The sequence below is a fragment of the Haliaeetus leucocephalus genome, unplaced genomic scaffold, assembly GCF_000737465.1.
Source record: "Haliaeetus leucocephalus isolate CR32 unplaced genomic scaffold, Haliaeetus_leucocephalus-4.0 Scaffold213, whole genome shotgun sequence".
Lineage (NCBI taxonomy): Eukaryota > Metazoa > Chordata > Aves > Accipitriformes > Accipitridae > Haliaeetus > Haliaeetus leucocephalus.
Genome location: NW_010972649.1, coordinates 9,586 through 36,803, shown reverse-complemented (window position 1 = coordinate 36,803; position 27,218 = coordinate 9,586). Strand labels below are relative to the sequence as shown.

Sequence of the window (27,218 nt, the reverse complement as noted above, 5' to 3'; positions counted from 1 at the left end):
CAAAGGCTCACTTATGGAGCCATGTTGAATTAAATTCTATTGCTTCCTCTGCTGAAACAGAAAACTTTGGCAAGAGATTTGAAAGATACCCTTAAGTCTCCAAGAGCCTGATAAATTTGATTCTGGATGAAGTGCAGATTAGGTTTAGGCTCAGGTAACAAATCATAAACACTGAATATGTGCATATTTGGAATCACTGCTCTAATCATCTAAGGAAAACACTCAGGCCTCCAACTTATTAGGATCTCATAATGTGAAAGAGAATAGTTACACTGAGCAGCATAAGCATCTAAAGATTCCATCCTTCTTTTAGCAGGCTATACAGTAAACCCATCTCCCCTCAACCTTTACGTGTTTGCCGGATCATTGCAGTGTTGTTCTCTGCAGGAGCCAATAGGCACATGCAGGGGATACAGCTGATACAGAGTATACCTGAATTTCCAAGAGACATTTAACAAAGCTTTTTCTTCAAAAAGTCTCAAAAACTCTCATTAGCCAGGGTACAGAAAAAGGAACTTCCTTAGACACGTAACTGGCTAAAAGACAAAAAGGAGCTGAAGAAAATGATCAGTAGAGTAAGGCAGGGATCTGAACTTGGACATACAGTATTCAACATACACTTCTGCAATCTGATAGAGGTGATGAGCGGTAAGGTAATCAAGTTAGCTAACATTACTGAGTTATTACTCTACAGTATTGGAGTTGAAGACTGGCTATGAGAGCTACCAAAGGAACCTTTGATAGTGGATAACTGGGCAAAAGAATGGCAGATGAACATTAGTGAAAGTAAAGCTTGAAGTGATCCATGTGGTACAAAGATAGCCAACTTTACATCCACAGCAATGAGCTCTGACTTATAGCCCTAAGGAACAGGATCTTAGGTGTTCATTTAAAGATACTTCCAGTGTTCAGTAGTAGCCATAAAGCAAAAAAACATACCAGTAATTATTAGAGACAAGAAAGCATACTAAACCAAAATTTTTCCCCATTTTCAAAACTGCACTGTTTTAAAATGGATGTGGGAGAGGGGAAGGGGAACTGGAAAAACTCCAGAGAGAGGCAAAAGCATGACCAGAAGTACAGAACAACTTCTACATGAGAAAAAAACTAACTAAACTAGGACTCATGAAACTGGTAAAGCAGAGGGGTAGGATGGAGAGCCCTATAAAAGCCGACAAGCTATTAGGAGCTAGGAAGGTATCACTCCATGCTCGTCATGTTCTTATTTCTTACCCAGGCACCCACTGTTGGTCATGGTCAGTGACAATTCCGGGCTGCACCTACCTTGGGCTGATCACACATAACCACTCCCATGTTAGTGTGGATGTTCTGTGAGAGCCACGGCTACCCATTTCTTCATCCTATTCTATTGTGTTCTTAGTGAAATAGATGAGGTTCTGAAACTAACTAGGGGACAAAGTGTTTTGCTCAAGTTTTGCTTGTGATAGGTATTTATTTGGGGATTCTCTACCTTGTTCATTTTAATAACCAAACTACAAGGAGGCTGACAAAATCTTCATGATAGTCACTCATAAACCTGTTTAGAATACCTATATTCTGTCCCTTGTGGAGCAGGTAATGATTAGTCCTTTTCAATTTTATGATGGCAATGTTAGACTGACAGCAAGAAGAAATAACAACATAGATGTTAATTCTGTGCAGGAAAGACTGATCATGAGAAGCAAAAATGACCAGGAGAAAGAGACAGTCTCTACTCAGGGCTGTTAAATGTCACTGTCGAAGTTTTTAATCATAAAATTCACTTTACTCATGGACTTTCATTGTGCTAAGTCTAAGCTATATAGCTAACGAGCCTCGGTTCCTTCTTTAAGAGACCAGGTGGACTATCACCTAATTGAAAAACACTTGTATGAAGAGGAGGCTTAGGATATTTCACCACATAGTTTGTTTCAGGAGGAGGGAAGGGGGGGGGGGGGGGGGAACAGACAGACAGGCAGCACCCTGGTAAAGCTTGTCCCAATAGAATATTACAACAGAACATTTAGTAACATGGGAGATTTCTATTCTCATTACAACAGCAATAAGAAAACCAGAACAGAACTCCCTCCTCCCCACAGTCTTCGATAAAGAATCACTTAGTCTCTTTTAAAGGAAACTAAAATGGACAATTGCCATAACATTAATCTAAAACTTTAGACTACTTAGAGCAACGAACTTGATTTGACACATACCAAAGATTCTGCAAAACTTGGGGGAAAGACATGCAACATAACTCTCCCTGCAGATGACAAGCTTTAGTTTAAATGAGGCATTTTAATACACTGACAATAATCACTTAAAGCTAAAAGGTAATTTTGCAGTTCCTGGCAATAATCTGACAGTTTAAGACAATTTGTCTCATTCTATAATTCTGCACTTACCCCTTGTTCATCCAGCTTCATAAGCTGTTCTGTGACTTTCGGAGTGTTGAAGGCCAGCCTTAGGCAATGTATATTCAGTTCAGGAACCACATACTCCAGCACTTCTTTTAGGGGTAGTCCCCTGGCTGTGCAATGCTTTGCAGTTGAAGGGATAGCATCTTCCAGCACAGAGCCTCTTAGTGTCATCAGCTAAGCACACAAAACAAAAATAGCTTATATATTGAATTATGCCCTGAGAAAAGGTTGATTAGCAATAGCAATAGAGCAAAATGTACTATTTTTCCAATTCTCAATAGAGATTGAGGACACTAAATAACTTATGTTGCATGAAACAGACACTGATACACAAAATGTCACTCACTGATAGCTAAGAGTAGTCAGAATATTTCAAATGATTCAACAGATTTAAGTTTTACAAGAAACTAATAACTGGAAAAGATTAGTAGTACCATTTCTAGCAAAGCATTTCAAATTGTAAAAGTACGTTTCTAAGGTCTACCCACTGTCACGTATAAAAGTGGAGGATGTAATTTCCCTCCTCTTTGCTGGCTTCTAGCTAATAAAGCTTGAGAAACTTACAGAAGCTGTAACTAAAACAACCTTCACAATTTCCTCTGTATTGGATGTTATGGAATAACTCACTCACTGATACACTTAGTTGTATTCTGTGTAATATAAACATGTGGCATAACTTTGTCAGGAGATTCTGCTGAAAAGCACACAAACCTCACACATACCATCTGGTTTTCCCTGCTGACTTCTAGTGTCTTTTACTATCATTCCTGAACTGCTTACCTCACTGGTTCTGAATATGATCCGGTAGTTGTATTGAGGTCCATTTTCTTTGATTTCCTCTGGCTTCTCTCTTCTTATACTCACAGCTACTGGACCCAGGTTCTCATCTGCCCCAAAATAGTTCCAGTGTTCTTGCATAATACAAAAAAAAAAACCAACAAAAAAAGAACACACAAATAAAAGTCCATCTTACTTCTTACACTTCAACTATATTTCATGCTTAGCTGTTATATTGGAAATTAACTGCCAGCTCCACTAGAGTCAGTAAGAGCATGTCTTCAGGAATTCATTATCATGCTTCAGTTCTCTAATGAGCCCCATTTACACAGGAAGGCTGAAATTCAACATTGCATCTCTGCTTAAAGAGGCCTAAAACAGGATACACCACTTACATTGGCTCTTACATCGAAATCTGTTTCATTCACATTGAGCTAAATAAGTACAACCCCCCTTAAAGATAAAAACAAAGAAGCCAAATGCACCGAAGTGGGAAACTCGCCACTCCTTGTTAAAATGGGAGTGGCAAACAATTGTACTTAGCAAAGGATGCAACTTACTTATTTTTGCATGGAAAAAGCAAAGAACAGTCAAACAAGTTACTCCATTATAAAAGGGGAAAAACTGATGAAGCTGAAAAAGAAGTTAAAGACTTGTTCATCGTAAAAAAAAAAAAGGCAGCAAAGCACAGTACCATAGAAAAATAGAACAAAGCACAAGAAACAAAGTGACTAGCATAAATATTTAACAGTAACATGTCAAACAACCCTAAGAGTAAATTTAAAGTGCTAAGAGATGAGTCTAAAACTAGCCTAGTTGGGAAGGTGGCAGAAAGGAGACTACAGGGCTGGAGACATTGCTCACTAGCTGAACAGTAGATTATTTAAGATACATTTTTATATTTGTTTAACTATGCCCACGTAAAGCTTGGCTTTACATGAAAAAATATTAGAAAAGTGCGTTTACAAAAATTAAAGCTCAACAATTTAAGGGATTAGTGTTGAAGGCTCTTCTATTGAGCCTTCTGAGTGTTACAGACTATCTTGACTGATGACAGAGGTATATCACCATAAATGCAGCAACATACAAATAAAGCTGCACATATCTTAAGTGACAACAACTGAATTTAAGCATACAATACCTGAAAGAAAAATTTAAGAGAAACTGTCAAAAAATGGAAGTCAAGCATTGTACAAGAAAAATAAGTCCTATGTCATCACTTTCCATACGCTGCATATCTGAATGAATTTAAACATGCACAAAAATAGAAAGTCAGAACTATCTGAAAATTCAACAATTCAAAGAAGAAATGTGAAATTCAGTGGAATGAAAAAAAAAGATGTAACTGCCCTGAAAGGAAACGTAACCATACTGCCTGATCTACTATATACAGATTACTTGTTATTCTTAGAACAACCAGAACTTACCAAGAACTTTAAAAACAGTCTAATATGAGCCATTCTGCTATAGAGATAAAATGTAAAATATTTTAATGTCATCACCAAGAACTGCATCTTTAAAAATACCAAAAAAATAGCTACTGAAATACACTCCATCCAAAGTGAATGGCCGTAATTTTTCCAATGAGAAATCGCTTGTGGCATTAAAAATTTGAGTGCCTCATTTTTTATCCAATTTCTTTTTAAAATTATACTTACTGCTTCTTGCTATACTTTCCTCCAACACACTATATGTTTTTCAAGTAGGTGCTCTCTCCTTATGAACTTACTTCTCCCTAGAATTACACCTTTGTCTTCACACAGCTGTCCACCCCTTTAAGCCCTTGGGGGCTCTATTTTATTCCTGAGTATCTGGTATTTTATTACCCTTTTCTCAATGTCTTCCATTTAAGATTTCAGAGCATGCACGACATAAAAGAAACATGCTCACAGCATTAAAAAGCTTGCTTTCCACCAAATTCCTCTGCAAGTCGTCAAAAGCCAATACTCTGCACAGAGGTAATTAAGATTCAAAATTCTTTTAATATCTTGTGGAATAATATTGGCTTAAGTTTTGGGTGACTGAATTAGTCATGAGTGGGGAAATTATGAATAAATTAGACCATCCACATAAGCCTAATTAAATCTTTATACTACTCCACTGATATGAGCCCTGTGAACACGACAGAGATCTTCCACTGTTTAAAAACCCAAACCATCTTATTAGCACCCTAGCATTTCTTCTTCCCCCACTAAGTAACTTGCTTGTTTCAAGATGTTTATAGCTCACTGGTTTATGGCAAAGATGCTCAATGCAGAAGCTGCACAGTCATTCAGAATGTGAGACCAATTTTCTATCAGCATATTATGCAGCTTCCAAAACCTGAGCTAGCTTGGCCATCTCCACGCTAAACTACTTAGTGACTTAAAAACATTGATGTACCTTTGTTTATACAATAGAAAATTTTAAAGAAAAAAGATGTGTTGGTAGTACATACTAGAAGGGTCCAAAAATTACATTAGTTTTCTGTACTGACAACTGCACAGATGATAAAATTCGTGCATCTTGTAACCAGTCTAGCCTGCAATTCAGATAGTTTTCTCAGGAGAAATTATTCTACATCTTGAAAATACATTTAGGAAGGCTGGTAAGAGGAATGTTTGAAGCTGCATTAACACACATGTACAATTCTGTATCATTTGATTAAGCTTTTTATCTAGCTCCTATTTATTTGGAAAAATGCACAGTGTGGAATTGTACACTTCTCTGCTAACAGGAAATGTCTTTTATCCTCTTTCCCTTCACTTTACACTGGGCAGTTGTCTGTCTTGCTCTCTTAGGCATCTCCTCAGTCCTCTCTTCTATTCACACTGTCCTTACCTCCATTCACATTTACTACATTCATTCAGTCTTCACCTTTGTCTTTATTCTTTCTCCTCCTCTACCCCGTGTCTGTATTCATTCTGCAAGCTACAGTATATATCCCCGCATCTGACTACTTTTCCCTGTGGTACAGGGTTTCGTGCACCTCCACCTGATTTTCCACTACATCCTGAATTTCCTTGCATCCAACCATTTTCTCTTTCTTGTAGCAGGAAAAGCAGTACTAGAATTTAAGTGCACACAGCTCAATATCCAATGTAAAGGTAATTAATAAGGAGATTTATTGTCAAAACAAGGGTTACTTCACAACTATAATTCAAGAATTTTATGCCAAACATGAATAGCATAGAAGACAGCTTTTTCCTCCACCCCACACAGAATCTCACTGAAAGCAACACTTCTCAAGCTTGACATTATTTCATTTAAACTACTGTTGAAATATTATTTAACTAAGAGACATTCAGGAAACAACTAGCAACAGTCATAAATTAATTTATAAATCCATGCCAAAAAGAAGTAATTAATTGCTTGTACCTGGTCATCAGAACAGATTATACATACTTTTTAAAATAGTTAAATATTTATCATATAATTCAAAAGACACTTCCAGTGAAAGAACCTAAGTGTAAATATCTGTGAGTTCCCTTGCAAAGGAAATCCAGGTAAATGCACTTGATATGAGTTTTTTTGTGCTTTTATCATATTTACCTTTGAATATCATGTTCAACTGATGTATTTTCTGTAATCAGACTAGAAGTAAAAATCCCAAACATTTTGCTTCAGAATGAAACTCTGCATCAAGCATTTTCCTCTAATCCTACCGCAGCATTTATGGCACTGGAAAACTCTGCCCAGTAGTTCTCCGGGAACAAGAGAGCAGCATTTTTAGAGCTCAGTCCTAACGTCTTCAGACTGTTGCTCATGACCAGACTGTTAACTGTAAATTTTCTGTAAGTCTAGCCACATACTTGAAAGGTACTGATTTGGGGATAGAATATGCAGAAATTTAAAGCATTAGAGCAAAGGGGTTTTTTACTGGCTGCCAACAGTTAAAGGAAAGCTGACCAACAGCTCACTCATTATAAAGCCAGCTCAGGAAACTATTTACTTCTCAGTCAAGTCTTTCATTTTAAGCCAGTAACTCAAATTTGTCCTAAATGGTAGCGATGTTAGCAACTACTGCCTGAGGATGACCAAAGCGAAACAGATGCTCTCGGTTCTTTCCATGAGAACCTTAATTCCCAGACACAACTGGGGGGACACAGAGAGAATTAGACTGCTCCTCCAGAGGGATATGGTCTCTTTTCTAAGCAGCACTTAGACAAGCTGATGGAAGAATTTTTTTTCCATCGCCGTGGTTTTATTATTGTTAATAAATAAGTCTTTAATATCAAGCACTATAGATAGGCTAATAAGCATGGTTCTCCTTGAAAAATACTTTATTGCTAATAATTAATCCATTCCCTAAATGTACAAACATTTGTAAGACTTCATCCAGAATATATACGCAAAGCTTTTACCCATGTATGGGAAAGAAATTCAAGTCTCGATGATAAGTTATGGCCCTATATTCAGAATTTTTAAGTAGAAAACAGAAAACATTATGATAGTATGTAAATCTGTTGTTTGCTTGTCTTAAATACTGTGCCCTGATCTCAACTGGAAAAGGTTCAGAGAAGGGCAACAAAACATGACTGAGGCTTATGAAATAACACATAGCAAAGAAAGGTGAGAAAACCAAACTTTTTCACCTAGCAGTGAGACTGTTTAATCTGATGACCCTAGTTTTCATTCTGGAAGCCGGTAGACAAAGCAGTAAAAATTGGCTCTTTATGACCAAGCTGTATTCAAGCTGCCGAACTCCTTGCTGCAGGAGTACTGTGAAGGCTGAAAGTTTATTCAGGGTAACAGACAACTGGATAAATGCCTGAAAGGTAAGTCCAAAGACTACTAAACACAAATGATACTATCACCAGGTTATGAAGTCCATTATCCAGGCATGTCCAGAGGCTGGCAAAGCACACCCGGAAACTAACGCTATGCTTTTGCCCTGTTCTTACTCTTCCTTCAGTATGTGTTGCTGGCCTTTACCAGAAGATAGGACTAGAAGTTTTGGATTGACCTAAGACGACTCTCCCTTTCTCTGGCAACTGTAATTTTATGTCCAGAAGCCGTGAGTTCGAGGGTTTTGCTGCCTTTTTTTTTTTTTTCTTAAAATGAACTGAAGCATTGCAGTCCATAGTACAAAATGAATTGTGGGGGGTAGAAAGTTATGTAAGAAAGAACCTCACTTTCTCACACAAAAAGACATCTTCTCTTACATTTCAGTAAGAAGGCCTGAACAACTTGTTCCTCCTTTCTGTCAAAAAATATACTTTTTATCAAAACTGAAGTTCATCAGATGTCTTAACATGTATTTTCTTAGAAGAATAGTTGCAAGGTTTTATACTCATCACAATCATAGGACAAACAAAAATGTTAGAATGCTCTACAAGGAAAAAAATAGTCCAGAAAGTAGCCCCAGAACAATTCACAGGCAGCTTCTTGAAATCTTCCCTTCCCCCTCCCAGCCCTTACATTTGGTGCCACTGTGTAGGAAAAAAAAAAAGTCCAACCTGTTTTCCTTCTGATTAATTCTAAAAGCACCATGTTTAGAAAGAAAATCTTTTATTTCAATAACGACCATTTTTTTTTAAATTTTGCCCATGTTGTGGTTTAACCGCAGCCAGCAACTAAGCACCACGCAGCCACTTGCTCACACACTGCCCCCCACAGTGGGATGGGGGAGAGGATCAGAAAAAAAAAAAGTAAAACTTGTGGGTTGACATAAGGATGGTTTAACAAATAAAGTAAAATAAAATATAACAACAACATCACTAATAATAAAATATAATAATTTTAATGAAAAGTAAGGTAACAAAGAGAAAGATAAATAAAACCCAAGACAGACAGGTGATGCCCAATGCAATTGCTCACCACCCGCTGACCGATACCCGAGCAGCAATCTGCCCCTCCTGGCCAACTCCCCCAGTTTATATACTGAGCATGATGGTCTATGGTATGGAATTTCCTTTTAGCTAGTTCGGGTCAGCTGTCCTGGCCATGCTCCCTCCCAGCTTCTTGTGCACCTGCACACTGGCAGAGCATGGGAAACTGAAAAATCCTTAACTTAGGATAAGCGCTACTTAGCAACAACTAAAACATCAGTGTGTTATCAAAGTTATTCTCACACTAAATCCAAAACACAGCACTGTACCAGCTACTAGGAAGAAAATTAACTCTATCCCAGCCAAAACCAGGACAGCCCAGTACCAGCATCTTTGAAATATTTTTATTGTTATTAATGATCTCATTTGTGTATTTCAGCCAGTATTCTGATTTTGCTCCAGATTACAAAGTTGCCCTTGGACACAACCAAGCAGCAAGAGCTGAAAGCACATATACATTATGGCACAAGCGAGAAAGCACACCAATACTGAACTGAAGCCAGCCTTACTCTGTCCAGCTACTTACTAGATCTATACGAACTGCAAACCCCTCCAATAAAGACGCATCTTAAAAGATGGGACTCTGTCAGACTAAGAAACAGAGCTGCCAGAAGAGACCTTGTTATCTTAACTCAAATGGTCAGAAACTGTCCTTTCAGGCATTGAAGTTAGGAGAAGGGAAATATCATACAAAACCCCATGACTGCCATGTAAAATGAACAACTTCCTTTAATAAATTTTTCCCATGTACAGTTATCCTTTTTTTTTTTCAAAGCTTAATCTTATTTCAAGGTCAAATTTGTGCAACCCTCACAAATTTTTCTTCTGCTGGCTTCGCTCTCCCCCCTGTTTTTTTAAGCACTAGCATTAGCACATACCTCAGTGCTTATAAATGTCTAGACTAAGATTTCTAATTACAAGTCCCCCTATCAAACAGACCTTTAAATAGTCACCTTGCAAATACATCTTTTGCAATATAAGAGTAGCATTTGGCTCCTGTAAGCATAAACATCTCCATGAGTTAGTTGTGTATAAGGCTTCTGTAGAGAATTGAGTGAAATAAGACTGCAACTTGTATCATCCTGCAAGGTTCCTTTCTCTCCACTCAGTACAAAGGAAGTCTGAACAATTAGCTCAGATATAAAGTAGAGGAGCCAAATCCAACCTTGGGAACTACAGCTATAAGGCTCTTTTCCCAATATCTGTACTATTTTTCTAACCTCCTCTAAGCTGTCTCCACCAGTATTCTCACATTTAGAACTCTGGACACCAGGCCAGAATATTATTTATCTATAGTTTTACCACTGCTCTGTAAAGGGTCAAATAATATGTTGATTTCACCTTAGTATTTCTTTCACATACAAATGCTCATCCATTTGCGTTCATCGATGAACTTACACAAGAGTCATCCATAAATGTCACAGGCAAATATTTTACACTAACTAGATTAGGATATTTTAATTAATTTGGACCATGTTAGTAATATTCCAGCTCACTGATACCTCCCCTGTACACTGCTAAAAATTGAGATGCATCTATCATCCAAGTAACAATACCTGTAAAGAATGAGCTATTACTTCCATATAATTAAAGATTTCAGTCAAGTCACCATCAGCATCTCACCAAATTACCTTTGAGAAATTAAAATGGACTTTATCAATGCAGTGGCTTTCACTCTTTTTCTTTTTTATATGACATAAAAGATTAACAGTGTGTGGGTTTTTTTTGTGACAAGACTTACTTTTCATTAAATCATGCTGACTAGCATCATTAATGATTTTTAACTGGCAGTTCTTTGTTGATAGTTACCTGCTTTGTTATTTCAAGTTGGCATGAAAACAAACTAAAGGATTACAATTCTCTGGGTCATCACTTTATTTTTTACAAGCTCTAGGATTATGTCCGTAGTTCTCAAATTCTGTGAAATTTTCCTGGTTTCAGACCTTTAAAGTTATCGTTGCTGAATCAGAATTGTTTGCTTCATGCTTTCAAGACTATAAAATTACCCAAGGCCTGCTGACTCGACTAGCTGATCCTGCTGAAACTGTCTTTTGTCACTGTCTATTCCATTCATAACATAATAAAGATCAAACCTCTTTAAACAAGGAAGTTTCTGCATCATTACTTGCTTCATGGTATAAAAACTTCCAGTTACAACTGACTTCCTTGATTTTTTTTCCTGCTGCTTTAAGTTTTGTCACTATCCCATCACATTCAGATCAGTCTAAAGTTTGCTTGGGGAAAGACAATACACTGGGTGGTCAACAAAATGTGTTTGGTACTTGTAAAAAGTGGTGTTTGGGCATATCTGATGAGGCTTCTGAAGTATATCTCTTTTCAGACAAAAAAAATCTATGGTAGGAACAATGCCCCCGGCTTGTGCCTGCTGGACTGAACATGAGCACAGTGAATTTAAAATCCAGTTTTAGGGCTTAAGGGAAAAAAAAAATAAAAAAAAAAAATCACAGATGCTTCTTTCCCTCCAAACCCACTCCATACATATACTGACACTTTTATATCTGGTTACCCCTCACCAATACCCTTAGGACTAGGTTGTGTTGATTTTATCTAATTAATCTTAATTACAACTAGAAAGAAGTGGAGATATAATGGTGACTGGCATTGCAGTAGCATGAGGGTGAGGGTTTCCCTTAAGGATAAGCCAAACTAATAAACTGCTGTTGCCTAATGGCTGAAATCCCACTCACACCTCCTTCCTCTTCTGCTGTTCACTCTCATTGTTTACCCGGCACTAGGCTTTAGCACTTCTCTGACTGCAAGGAAAGCTGATTTGACTCACTAAAACTGGAGAGAAATAACCCAGCAACAAAAAGCAAATTTATTGTGATGGCAAGATTTCTGCTTGGTTAGTGAACTAAACTGGCTTATCAAGTTTTCAGAAAACAAAGAGTACTAGTACAAAGAAGGGGGAGAAATAAAGCCTTCCCCTTTTAGTGCTGAAATGCTGTTAAATCAGGTCAGCTGTAACACAAAACTGCACCCTTAGTTGCTGATTGCAAAACTCACCTGAGTGATAAGGAATCAAATTGTTCTGGAGGGAGACAGAAAGGAAGGTAATAGCAGGCAAGGGTCTCTAATCTCAGGCTCTCCCCTCCAAACATGCCTCATCCTATATTGCGCGTCTGTCCTACTGTTCTCAGAAAACCAATATTTTTCCTCACTCCTTTCTCTCCAAAGGATGTGGATCGCCACTCTCAAAAACCATGCAGCAAAGGCTATCTCTCAGCCCCAGAAAGACTGCAGAAAAAGGAGACTATGGCAAGCGTGACAAGAGCCACCCAACCAAGGGACAATGCAGGGAAAAAGAGGCAAGAGATGGACCTATTTCAAGGCAAGGGAAAAATGGGAGATGAGCTGTAACATACAGTTAATGAGTTGAAGTTTTTTTGAACTGACCATCCACTTATTTTAACCAGGCATTACTGTTGCTTTAATCTGCAGGAAATGAGCTCTTTCGAGCTGCTTTCACTGAAGAGATGAAACCCAATCCTGCCTGATCACTGGTAGCTAAGGAACAAGCATTGGTCATTAGACCGGTTCTATCCATCAGAACGTACCATAGCAAGGCACACAATCCTGCAGAGAGAACTCTTTTAAACTTTAAAGGACCTTGGTCTGCACTCCTTTTTGATCATTTTCAGAATCAGGAAGAAAAGACAGTGAGATCTGCATCTCATGGTGCCAGCATCATTTTGGTGAGGGGGGTATCTGGGTAATGTTTGAGTTTTGCTTGTTTCTATAGGTCAAAAGCATTGATGGAAATTACAATCCTTGGTTTAAAGAGCCATGTGATACAGAATTGTACTCTGTTTTTTCAGACAGGTTGTTGTCACTGCAACCCATATGTATGTGTATATCTAGTTATGTATGTACAGTGATAGTTTCCTTCTGCAAAATCTGACAAATAAGAATTTTCTTTCTAGAGTGATGGCTATAATGAAAATAGTGAGTAAAATTTTAATTTTTATTTATATGGTATCATTGACTTAAAATAAACAGACCCCCCCATTTTGAAATGGATAATTAAGATATTAAAATGTCCAAAGATTATTGTAAATGCTAACTTTCCAAGCTGCACATTCCATTAAATCCTCAGTACATCAAGTCTTGACTTGGAAGGAAGAAAGTTCTCATATTTTAGGATTTTACTTTCCTTTTTAATCTTTCAAGTGCCAACCCCTGCCCACTCCCATGGATACCAAAGCTGTGTTTCAAGACATTTATAATTCATAGCCATTTCTAACTGTTATGTGTATCAGTACTAAAAATCATCAACTTTTTTACTCCAGCACTGTGAAGGACTCTATTAGACATAGCATGTACTGATTGGTAAAATATACCATGTTTAAGCACTGCTGATTAAAAAAAATAAAAAATCTTGCAAATACTATTATATATCAGCTTGATTTTTTTATGTCAGTAAGAAAAAAATCATCAATAAAACACAAGGAGAAATAAAATTTACCTACCTTTTTGATAGAAGAATTTTCGATAATAATATGCACCAAGGTCTACGTGTTCAACGATGTATCTTTTTACTCTGTCTAGATGTAAAATAAGATTCTCCTTGGGAACTTCCAGAACTGCTACTCCAGCATTCGTGCAATGAGAACTCAGAGTCGACTCAAACGAGGCACTTTCACATCCACTGAAGGAACCTGAATTAGATTTGGAAAGGCTGATCTTCCTCTCCCCTTCCCCACCAATCTCATTACGAAAATAAGGACAACTCATCACAAGTTCATTGCTTTTATCATCCCCCTGGTCCATATTGAGACTTCCTTTTGAATTCAGGTCTTCAGTGCTGCCCATTGGAGAATTGAAACTTGCAGAATGGGACAAGGGTCCAGAGACAAGTGATGCTACAGCAGCAGCAGATGCACCTGTGGTTGTGTTCCTTCTTTTAATAACATTATGCCTGTTGATTGCCGCTTCATTTAAATCAAATAAAATACTCTGTACATCATAATGAGCAAAACACTTTGGACAAGTCCAAGGCTTGATGCTATCTTCTGACCTGTTATCTTCAAGATCTGAAGACTTCCCAAGCTCCCCTTCACCTTTGGCATTGCGCAGCTTACGAAAAATGGATGAATCTCCCGTCTCTGATTTTGAGCGTCTCTTGAGTGGCTTCTCCCTTTCCTTAAAGAGTCTCAGGTTTTCCCTTTGACTAATAGGTCCATCTATCACATCTAGAGAGAATCCTGAACCCTTGCTTCCACTGGCAATCAGGAGTTCACTGAGCTTAGTTGTGGCTGGGCTTCTCTGATCAGACTTTTCATCTTTATAGCCCTTCAGTAAGTCAAAAAAACTTTCCCCTGAAGTTCCCTGCTTATCTATGGAAGATGTGCTGCCATACTCCCTGTGCAGAGATGGTCCAGATTTAAAAGTGGGTGAAATACATTCATCAAAACTATCCACATCAAGCTCACTTATGGTAATGTCGCTGTTGCTGCGCTGTCTTATTCTGCGAAGAGCTTTCCTTGGGGAACTGGGATAGCCATCAGGTGTAAGAAACCTGGAGTCTAGATTCTCAGATTGTCTGGTCTTGTTTTTAAGTGTGCTCTGGATGCTCTTTAACATGACAGAATCACTAGCATTCAGGTTAACAGAGCTTCCCTGACTCCCAGGACTGCTTTTAGAAGACATGCTGTCAAGGCAACTTGATGTTTCAATATCTTGACTAGATCTGCTTGTTTCCTTGATGTTCTCCTTCCTTGGGGGCCAATCAGCAATCCTTGCCCTGACCCCCATTTTAGGGACGCCAGGCGTAGAGGTAACATGATGGGAACTTTCATTGCGAGGAGGTCCAACTGGCGCCATGACTGCAGATCCTAAGCTGCCATTCTGTGACCTAAAGCGCCTCATATAGAAGTCATCCGAGTGGACTTTTGAGGTGCCATCTGTTCCAACTGATACCCCAGTGGCAACGGCCCTTTCGGTCTGGGACCGCTTCAAGCTGGTCATGATCCTTCAGTATGTTCAACCTTAGTAAGTTCCAAGAGAGAAAACAGTCATTTCTGCTTTTTAAATGCACAGTTCTCTTTTGGAGAATAGTCTCCAAAATATACAATGGTTGCATGAGATCTTAATCATTGACATTTAAGGACACAGTTAAATGCAGGATGTCTAGAGAATTCAGATATTCAGTAGGTTTTGATAAGCAATAACTTCCTTTAACTTCTGCATTTTAAGAAGTAGCCATGCTCTATTACATTCAAATTGTTTTAACATCACTTGTGCTCCAAAATGTCAGAGTTGTAATCCAATCACTTATACTTCTTTTAAGCCTAGAACAGAGAAAAGGGGAGATAAAAGCATTAATCATTTCATTTATAACTTTTTTCATAACTGAAACTATTAAAGTAATTATTACACAGAATTAATATTTCTAACAAACACACTTTTAAATCCCATTGATTATCTCAAAAATGCAGAGTTTTGTTGTGTTATGCAGTGATGAAGAGTTTTCTAGATATTGTTGGTTTGCTTTCTCAAAAAACACTTTTACATTTGGATTCCACATCTAAATACAATTTTTTCCTTATGGACTGATAAGTAATACTTTTTAGCGATGTTAGCGGACAGCCTTACAAAGCACAAGTAGGGAGCTAATTTCCTCAGCTGAAGGACACATATAGCATACATTTCCTGTAGAGACTATAGAGGAGCCAGATGAGTACTCCAAATTTTATTTATAAATGCTTTAAAGAATTTACCATTTACAAGTCATACATCCTTGGTTGCAATTAGGTATTAACAATACCTATTCAACTTTTCCATTAATGTAAATAACTATGATATGCTAAGAAAAAAAAAGGAAGGAAGTTAATTGCAAAAAGATTACAAAACGATAATAGAATGGCTGTCAATAACATTTATTGTGTTTTGCACAGCCTTATTTGCAGATTAGCTGGATCCAGAAAGCATGTATTAACCTCTGCCCAGATTTCACAACGTATAAAAAGACTAAAGCTAAACAGAAACACATACTTTTAAATAACTTGATATGAAAAGTACCATTGATTTCCCTGTCTAACAAAATATTGTCTGCCACAGCTCCTGTATAATTCAGCTTTACAAAGCCATGCAAATTAAATGCTTTCCCATACCTCATCAGTACCGAAGTGATTACAAAGCATTTAGTATACTACCCTTTGAGGAGCTAAAAAAAATAATCCATTAATACATCCTTGCTAGTAGAAGACAAACATGAGATTGTCAAGATAAAATCTTGCACTGCTGTGTGCATCCTTTAACAAAGGGGTTAATAATTTTCAAAGGCTAAAACAATTACACAAAACGTGGCCTTTAAATATTTGCCAAATGTGTGCAGAGAGATGCTGCTGAACCAGCACCATGTTGACAATACAGTATTGTCTACGAATCAAGGCTTTCTGATGCTTCCAGGGAAACTAGTACTTTCTGCAGTCTCTTCTCAAAACTATGGAGTACTTTGCTCCACACCAATTAAATATCTGGCCAGGGCACTTTCTGCCTCCAAATGCAGCATGTTTTAACTTCACTTGCCATAGACAACACCTCTTTGAAATAGCTGCTATTTATATAAAGCTGAACACATAAGGAATACCTAAAATGCAAGCTGACTGCATCACACATAACAAGAAGAGTGCAAGTGATCTAGAGTATTATTATATTTGCACAGCCATTTACATTTACAGTTACTTTCCTTGTAATTCTGCTACAATGATACTGATGAAATAACAGGTTTTTTCTACCTATATAATTAGAATAACTTTAGAAAGGCAGTCTATCCATGCAGCTGTTGTAAAACTACTGAATTTTCAGCTGCAACTTTTTACAAATTTCAAACACTCTCCAGTCTAAGAAGTGATGAAGCTGGTGAAACAACTTTGTGCACAAATCAGATCATGGAAGGAAAAACGCAAACACTGTGCACCATCACATAACCTAATGTTCTGTCTATGCTTTTCAACAGTGCCATAGGAAATATCATTTATGCAATAAGCTCTGTGAAATGGGAACACTGCATAGCCCTTTCTAAAGAGCTATACAGGCTTGCTTTTTATAGGCAGAATGGAAAGAAAAATCATATGAAAACTGGTAAGGATTTAAGGCAGGAGGAAGACAGGCTAAAAGGGATAGTGAAGGAAGAGTCAAGATGAGGGTGGAACACAAAACAGGCAGAAGTGTGTCCACTACCGTACGCTCCTCTTCATAGCCTGCAATGAAACCCAAGACCTCTTGTCCCTCACCGTTCCCCTTCCACCATCAATATCTCTGAAAGCAAAGTATACATCTCCTCCCCCTCAAGTGCTGGTCCTTACAGCAACAGATAACCTACTAATACAAGTTTCTCATTAACTTAAGGGCACAAGTTCATGCAGCAGCTCTAAAAATTGACAAGCCTGGTGCTAACCATATAAGCATCCCAAATGCTACCAGTTCCCCCCCCCCCCCAGATTATTTTTTTTTTCCCCTTTAAAAATGTAGGACAACAATCCTAAATAATTAAGGAGATGTGTGTGTGTATGTCTCTCTCTCTCTGTATAAAATCATGTATGAAAAAAATATAACTAAGTGGTACGTGGAACTTATTCTTGACCTGTTGTATGTGTAGTACAGTCATTAGTTACATGACCACACAGTACATTTTCCAAAGAAAATACTTTCTCTGTTCCTGACTCAGCATTAAGGATGTCTCACCCTGGGGACCAGCTGTTTCATGCTCTGCAGGTTTTTGCAACTGTCCTACTTCATCTGCTGTAGCAGCTGGAATACAGGCAATTAATGATTAAGGTAATAGTTAATATCATAGTCTGAAGAACTGAACTCCTCCCTTGCCTGTGTCTATCTTTATATGAATTAAATCACTTCAGTCAGATTTTCTGGACACAGTAACTACCTGTCTGTGGTTGCTTCCCTAGACCTTCCTGTCCTGGTGTCTAATTTGAGACCTAATAGTCTGATCTAAAAGGTTTGATTAGCTTCAATGAAGTAAAAACATTACATTTGATAACATTAAAAACTGCTAATGCGTAGGTCCTGGGTACACTGGTCATCAGATTTAATGGAAAAGGAACAATAATGACAATCTGTACTTCTTCTCGTATTCATTACCTGCAAGACATGAAGGAATCAAAGATAGGGTGAATTACACTTGATTTAAATGACCATCAGTTACCAATAGTCAGATGATATTATGAACTGGAAAACCTGCAGGAAGTTAAATATTTAAGTAGCAGAATTGCTACATGAACAGAATATGGTGAGGACAAACTAGCATAACCAAGAAAAACTGTGCTTCTCCAATTCATCTGAACTTACTGAGGAGACCAACAAAATACTCAGATGAAGAGCTACGTATAAAAAGCTGTAAATGAAAAATTATGCAAAAGCTATAAAAAAAGGTACATGAAAATTTAGTACTGATTGTACCAATTAAAAACCTGTTAAGAGAACAAGCTTGGAAAACCAATGATCTGCTTATCAGATTGCATGCAGTAACTAGAAAAGCAGTCCAAGGATCTGTTCAAAATGGGTCTCGAATCCTTACGACAAAGTTTATTCGTTGCTTTTTACCAGCACCAGAGGTCCTTGTGTCTATTCTCAACTCAAAATGAGCTACAAACTAACCTGTTTTCATTCTTTCCCTTTCTATTCATACCTCTTTGATCACTTTGCTCCCTCCTCCCAAACTGGGGTTCCACCTGTAGGACAAAGGACCATTCTGATCAAACTTAAAAGGTCCTTGTAGATGAATCCCAAGATAGTTTTGCAGTTCTACGTCATTCTTAAAAGGCAGGTAACTCTTAGTTTCTTATTCCTTGTGACTGAAGTTAGCCACCAGGAAAATGAAGACCTACCAGTCAAGACTTCGTCCAGAGGCCTTTGGATTACAAAGCAGCAAACAGAAGCAGTTGATTGAGAAGAAATGTCTCGCTCAAATCAGCTCAGGATAGTAAAAAATCCTCAACTACAGCACACTAATCAGTTTCTGTCTTGGATTCAGGTAGCCAAACAAGATAAGACAGCATCTACTTGTTCAGATGAATGGGAAAAAGGAGATCAAGACTGACGCATCAATTTGGAGACCTTCTATTACAGTTTTTCCTAGATTTACCTTTATGTGGGATCATGCTCTTTTCCCTTACAAAGTAGTGACTTTACCCACAACCGAGTCTTACTGAAGAGATTTAATAATTACTCCGTTATCTGCTGGGAACATGCTGAGACTTCAGACTGCAGGATCACAGATGCCAATGATCTTAATACTATGATGCTGACAGTGATAGATTTGGGGGCACCAAATTATTTATGATTCATAATGTTCCAGAGGAAAGACTTCATACTTCACCATCAGCCCTCATTAAAAAGTGGCATTTTATAATTAAAAATTTGGGAGTGAGGGAATCGGTTTTCAAATTCTAGAAAAGTCTCACTTTTGCCAAGTCTCCATACCACTCCCCCACCCCACGCCAAACAATAAAATATAATAGAGGATAGTAAATGAACCATGTTACCAGGGATACTTTAAAATGCTGAGAACTGTAGGATAAGAGCTTAGAATTAACATTTTACAGCAAGCAGTTTTTAAAAATGTAAATGAAATCATCTCTATTCCACATGGTCTACTGAAATTTAGCCAGCTTAGGAAATGCAATGCAACACACACGTTACTAGCAGTAACCCTTGTTAACTTTTACTGGGAAAATAACTGGCATCGCCATAAAACCTGAAAACTAGCAGCTCCTCTGAAACCAGAAAAATAAATGAGAACAACAAAAAATATTTTATATATGGAAGCTTATCTATTTGTGTCACAAATTCTTACCTGAATTACAACAAAGATCAAATCCCGGGGGGGGGGAATATTCATTTATCAGCCAATTAAGTTATTATATGTACAAATTGATGTCTGATTTCATAAAATTAATTCCCCAGAGGAGAAAAATTCAATTTAGTCTTTAGAAATACTTTGCTTTATGTGGTTACCTATTGTTAACTTTATCCTTTTCTTCACAGGATTACTTTCATCTTTATAATTGAAGGAAAGTTAGAAGGTTCATCTTTCAAATGAAGTTTTTATCAACTGAAAGGCTTTTTGAAGAATAGTATTTGGTATTTTACTAGCTTATCAGTTTTATTTTTGTTACACTTAGAGGAATTGCCGGTTTTGTGTTAACTGAATTTGCAACAATTGTCAGCTCTGCATAGGATGAAAGATAGATTCCCCTAACCTTTCTTTCTTCTCTCCCCACCTCCCCAGTTTATGTTGTCTACAAAATTTGCCACTGATCTACACATCAGTTAGTCTGCATTTTTGCCTTTTTTTGGAATGCTTCCTTGATCCTTAACTCTCAGAAGAAAACCTTTGCTCTAAGGAAATTGAGTGTATATGGCAACAGATGGCACAACTATCACCTGCACTGATCTGCTGACATTTAACAGAGCTTTATTCTTAACTTCATTCTCTGTTGAAGTAGCTCACACTAAATTATATGAACTTAGGCAAGGTTACATTGATTTTAAGATGCAACAGTAATTAATGTGAATTACTACCATCAGTTTCTGTACTCTTGCAGTATGCCTTTCTACAGGCAAACACAAGTTTGCTCTGCAATATGGTGAAACAACTGGAGGGTCACTAGAGGAGGGTGGAGAGGTTGAGCTCATGCGCTGTGGTGCTTGGCAGAATTTGCTCCCTCAGGTTTCGAGCCCTGCTAACCACGGTCGTAAAGCATCAGTCATCTTGGAGCACAATGAACCAGCTGGCCTCCCTGTGCAGAAGACCATGAAGTCACACTCAATAGTCATACGCCCTTGCAGTCAGTGGTAAAATGTCCATGACGTAACAGGATGGTAAATGAAGCATAATAAAAGCTACCAAATTGAGACAGATAACAGGAACACGGGACAGTAATCCCCTACCTACGCATTTCAGCACATTTTGTTCCATTATGAACTTCCACTCATTATTCTCCATGTAAACACTACAATATCTCAGGCCAGAATTGTGTCCTCTGTTTTCACATCGATTTTGTAACCACTAATCAAGAGAAGGATATCACAATACTCAAGTGTACAAGTAGCTGTTGCTGAAGCAAACCCTTTAAAATTCCTTTTAACTGAGACAGAGAGGGAGAGAGAGAGAGAAAAGGCACTGCACGTGGTCATTCCCACTTCAACACTCATGTTCTGTTTTGGTACGAGTGTCACTCATTTGGTTAATAAAATGCAGAATCCCCTTCCTGGAAGCTAACTTACAGGATCTGAAAAAAAGATGCTGACAAGTCTTACTGTATGCTATACTGTATTCTATTCCTGGAATGAGATTGTTAAAAGCAATAGTTTATTTTTGATAGCAGCGCTTGCTCTCTAGGAAGCAACTCCAAACCAGTGCCAAAACATGAGAGCAAAATATTCTAGTTCACAGATACCATCTCTCAAGAAAGAAAATTTTTAGCAACTACAAAAGAGAGTTCCACTTACGTCCCCCCACCCCTTTAAAAAAAAAAAAAGGCTTCTCTTCTGTGTTTCTTTTTCAGTTTCTAGCTGTTGATATATTGCATCCCTGGGTAATGGTTCCAGAAACAGACTGCTCTCTCTGGTGTGTGGACTCTGGTAAAAGTTACTCATCTGCAAAGTGCCCGAGTTAATCAATGACTAATTTCTCATACTGCAAGACTCTGACCTATGAATAGTCACAAACCAACATCAAACACAAAAAAACCCAGACCAAGAAACAAACCCCAAAGGAAATGGGCTGATACTTGCTGGTACGAGTACAGTTCAGCGTAACTGCCGTGCATTACAGTAAGCACCATGGACGCACTTTCCTGAGGTTTGCATCCTTTCTCATACTTCCATAGCAGAAAGGCTCGTACACTGCCCTCCTCCTCCAGCCCGGCCACAAGTTTGTTTCCAGCATAGCTTTGGTACCAATACAAAGACGGAGCTCAGCCTGTGGTCTCTGTGCTGCTCTGCTGGCTACGCTCCTGCTGGCCACACTTGGCATGCTGATGCTGGCAGTCATCACCACATGTCTCATGACATCCCACAAATATCAGAGCTGAGTGAGAGACCTCAGTTTGGATGAGGGGAAAAGAGACTGTTTAACCTACTACCTCTAAACTTCCAGTTGCTTCTAAGTAGTCTGGAGTGCAACTCAAAAGCTTATTTTTTTATGACAGGTGTTAGACCGTCTCACTAATTTGATAATAGGATTATTAAAAAAATACAAACCCATCATTTTGCTAGTGTTTAAGATATTTTTCCCAACGCTGTTTTATTCCTTTGCTCTACCACTACAGTTGCTTCTCCCTAAACTCATGATTTGGCAAAAGAATTGCAAAGAGTTGTTCTGCTGTCTTCGTGAAAGTCATCCAGCTCCCAGACCTCCACAGAGCACCATTTCTGCATAGGCTGATTGATCACAGAGTCATGTGTTTAAGGGAGAAACAAAAGCAGCTTTTCAGAAGTGAAAGTTAAATTTTACCTAAAATTAATAGCCTTTATTTCCAACAACCCCCATATTAACCATCTAGAGAGTATTTCATATTCACATTCCTGAACATGCCCCTGCAACTATTGCTCCTGCTTTAAAGGTACTGCTGCAGTGCTGGAGAGGAGAACGAGGAGCAGAGAGATTATTACTAGATGCCCACACAAGGTGTTCCTGACTCCCGCATCACCATCACTCCATCACCTGTGCCCCAGGCCTCCTCAGCAGCCAGACACACACTGACTTTTCAGTGTAAGCCCAGCTGCTGACACGCTCAGCTATCACCCTCCACAATCCTTCCTTCTCAGCCCAGCGACCCTTCCTTCTGCCATGCAGCCTGCTTGGCCACGGCCCCCAATGGAATACAACAAATGACATCAGATTTGAATTGCAAACCTCAGTTTGCTCCCTCAACAAAACCCACTCCAAAGACAGCTGAGCATCTCATCAAGCAAAAGATCATTTTTTCAAGCTTCCAAATAATAGGTGTTCACTGAATTTGCTTCCTTATCTACTGACCTGAAAATACAAAGTAGGTCATTACTCGAGTCTATTACAGTTCCTGTATATTAGAAAAACTAACAGAAAGCAACTGGAAGTTACACAGATAAAATGCAGCACTGTGTTTGTAAAGTGAAAAACAAGTTCAAGCTATCACTGAAATACAGTATTTTGAAAGCACACAGCTAAAAAAATGTGGTGTCCCCCCCCATATAACCTATTAAAAAAATGCCCATTGGTCTATCTAAATTGTACTCTTTTATAGCACACACAAAGTATTTTCCCCTAAAAAAGATGTTTTGCTTTTGTGTGTAGGTATATATACCATGTATATTTTTGTATACATATATCTACATGTATTTACACACAAGATGTTAATGCCATCTCTCAAAAGCAAGTCTGAGAATAGTCTAGACAGAAGTACATAAATATAACATAAGCAAACATAATGAATCCTCATGTCATTTAAACAATAGTTCCCACAACTACTAATAGTTTACATGCTTAATGAATCTGCATTCACTACTGTTATACGAAGAAAAACAAACAAATATAAACCTAACACCACTGAATTTTCATTGTATGTTTCTATGGGAAATTTTGAATTACAGAACCTAATAACCTGCGATAGGCTCCACAGCAGAAATGTATTAGGTATTCAGATTATTCAAACTTTGGTCATGTAAAGACAGCATAAAAATAACAACACTGAAAAATCATAGTCCAGACTATAAAGTCATACAAGGGCTACAGAGATTGAGAGAGAGAGATCCTTTTAACAGTTCACATATTTGAACAGTTCAGGAAGCATGTAATCCTCAAATAATCCTTGCAAGAAGTACAGCGGCTTCTGTTTCAAGCGACTGCCACATTCAGTCAAGTGTGCAACACCAAGAAAGGAAGCCAATTAAAAACCTTAAAGGAAGATACAGACTTGCAAGCAAAAACTTGGACAATACTTTGGAATTTTTATTTTTTTTTAAATGATTGTGGACAACCGGAACATTCAAATTGAAATGCACTCAGCTGAACCCTCCACAGCCTTCCATTATAAATCCTTTGGGGAAAAAAACCCCTGAAAACTCAGTAATATTCTTTTCAACAATATGCCAATTTACTTTTTTTAAATGACAAGTTTTGTATTACTATACTTATAAGCCCTCAAAAGAATACTGGTGTATCAGTGTAAAGAACTTTATTTGAAAGTGTAGAATAAAAAACCCCAAAGAAATAAACTCCCCTTAATAATAAAAGTAGGTTAAAAGAAAGGGTTTAAAGAAAAAATAAGAAAAGTTTTAACTGTGTTCTTATTTAGATACTGATCTTAGAACATAAAACCAAAAAATTAGTAAGCAACGGATTTTATATGAAAGCAAGAATAGTTTCCAGCAGCTCTTCACCTTCTCCAGTCTTTTCATTTTTCTCTTAGACCATCAGCTTCATACTTTGCCTGTGATCATTTAACTCACAAACATGCAATGCCATTTACAAGCCTGACTCTGGTGCCCTTTCAGTGGAACACTGAAACAGGCTTCAAAATTAGTTATGGATTAATTTGCAAAGGACTCTAAATCACTACCACTAAGAAACATCTAGACCAGTTGATGGATTACTGTATGCTGAATTTCTCCAATGTATTCCACCCCAAAGGGGGAAACTAAACATGGGGCCCAATCTTCTTTCTGGAACAATGTTTAGTGTTGTCTAAAGCCTACTTTATGCATACATGCAAGTAAAAACTATAACCAGATGAAATAACATTTTTCTTCAGATGATTAAATTGTTCACTTAGAAGGCATGGCAACCGATTCATTAAGTCACTACCTGTTCTTTCAGCAGTGCTTATGGCAACCCCTCTCAGTCCTCTGATATAATGGATATTCCTAAACTAAAAAGGTTGCGAACTTTGTACAATGAATACATTTTTTACTGTGTTTGGTTTCATTCAGAGCTAAGCATGGGGATCATCCCACAGACCAAAAAAAAGAAAACCATGTCACGTTGCCATTTGACACACGTGCTGTGTATACCTAAACTTATGAGGCACCATAAATCCACAAGAAAAAAACAAGCTTTTAGGCTTCTTATATAACACAAGCAGGCACGACATCAGAGATCCCTGGAGATAATTCACTTTGCTATTTTTAAGAAAACACATATAAAGAGGTTTTTTGTCCTTTTGACAACCACACGTATTATACATTTATTTTCAAAAATACCATCTTTATGGCTATAAAGGAATAAACAGCTCAGCCTCTACGTAGGACTCTATATAGCTTTTCTTGTTAATTTTCCTGTAGATACTTCCAACATCCTTTTAAAATTAAGACTAAAACAAACACTGTTTTAAGCAAGCATTCACCAATTTGGGGGGGTATGAAAATCTATCAGAAAAATATGGATGGGATCTGTAAGCAACTGAAATGAATTTCTGAGCACTAAGCATCTGGCAATAAAGATGAGTGTGTTGCATCTGTTAACGGTATCACCTTAAAAACTGAGAGAGATGTCTGAAGCTTTCAATGTGAAATGCAGAAGACTGATGGATAAACCAGTAAACAGCTCTCAAAACCTAGCAGAGAACAAAGTACAACTACACAAGCCTTGTACTTTGCTAAATGAATGAATATTCCAATGGTACTCTCCTTTTACATATGGGAATGTACACAAGAACACAAGACAAAAGCCAGACTGGTTGTACATAAATTACTATTTTACATTTAAAATGTTTCAAGTTCTAATAAGAATGAATAAAACAATGTGGAAAGAAGAAAAAAATTACCTGCCAAAATACGCAGTTACTCAGCAGAAATCTGCACACTGCAGGATTGCAACATTTATGGTTTTGAAAATAATAAAGTTAGATATAAATATTTTGGTTGATTCATTTCTTGTGAGCACTGCACTATGAGTGGGTGTTCAGGTTGGATTTCAGAAGACTTAAACAGAAGAACAACTCTGTACACGCCTGAGAAAGGTTTTTTCATTATTTAGAAATCCTCTCTCATGTAGATATCTTAGCAGTGACCGACAGGTAGATGACATCTTTTGGTTTGATGGCATAGGTACATTGTGTTCTATAGTTCTAACATCTACTATATAATAAAAGCAATTGAAAACATCCAAATAGGCAGTACTTAAGTTTTAAAGATAGCTATACAAGCGACCCACTGAAGGCACACAGCTATCTCCAGCAACTACAAAGGGAAAATAATACCTAGCTGGCCATATACATCAACTCTTAAGGAGTGATTGTGAAAATCTCTGCACAACCCATTGCATAAAGCAACCTACACCAAACCGGAATACCAGGAAGAAGCAACATAAGCAATTCTGGTCACGAATCCAGACAGTCAAGCTGGCAAAGCAGGATACAAACTGAAAAGAGCAAGCAAGGTGGCACTGACACCTAAAAAACACACTTTGCAATTTAAATAAGAATCAGTCTATTACAAGCACACATATGCCAGCAGTACTGGCACTTCATCCAGACATCTTTAAACATAAGGCACAAATTTAGGTGGATGGTTGGATGTTGCTAGTTATCTCAAAGCGTAAGTAAACTTGTGTGTGTCCAGCCTGTCCACCTCTCCATGCAGGTACACCTCAGGTTTCACAACACTATAGATGTCTTCTGCCAACTGCCCTTCCAGCCCAAGACCAGTAAATTCATTCTTTAGAAAATTTATTGTGTTTTCTGTAAGTTGAGCTACAATATCTGGTAGAAACAAAAAAAATAAAGCTACCTCTTTCTAACTGAATCTCAAACATAGTCCAGCATGTCTACTTGAGGGTTTTGCATTAAAAACTAAGGAAGTACGATGCAAAAACCTTTTCTCCTTATGCGATTTTTTTTTTTTTCCCCCGGCCATGGTCAGTAAAGGGAAATATCTACATCTGTTCCCCGTTTACATGCATGCAAAACATTTTATAAAATGAAAATAGATTTGCAATAATTTAGATTCCAATACTAACCCTTCAAAAGCAAATTACCTACAGAAAGTACATGTGTGGGTGTATTCCTGTTTCACTGCATCAACAGCCTTAATCAGCCTTGCATACTATTCCTGATTATGGTTCATTATATAAAATCACGTTGATAACAGTTCAGCAAGAATGTTTCTTAACCCTTTCCGAAAAACAGAAATACATTTTTGCACCAGTTTTCACCCTAGAGGCGTGCACATGGGGGGGGGGGGGGGGGGGGGGGGGTTTCCCCCACCGCAC

The 27,218-nt window shown here is 37.8% G+C and overlaps 1 protein-coding gene across 2 annotated transcripts in view; it reads right to left on the bottom strand.

The window, feature by feature from the left end:
- The window catches only part of SIPA1L1 (signal-induced proliferation-associated 1 like 1), an 80,228-nt gene extending 64,940 nt beyond the window's left edge, over positions 1-15,288 (bottom strand). For both annotated transcript variants that reach the window (XM_010566476.1, XM_010566477.1), the window contains exons 1-3: positions 13,474-15,288; positions 3,177-3,307; positions 2,382-2,570 (exon numbers count right to left, since the gene is read on the bottom strand). In XM_010566476.1, coding sequence (XP_010564778.1) covers positions 2,382-2,570; positions 3,177-3,307; positions 13,474-14,971 — 1,818 coding nt within the window. In that variant the 5' untranslated portion in view covers positions 14,972-15,288. The remainder of the gene's footprint in view (positions 1-2,381; positions 2,571-3,176; positions 3,308-13,473) is intronic.
- Between the last annotated feature and the right edge of the window lie 11,930 nt (positions 15,289-27,218).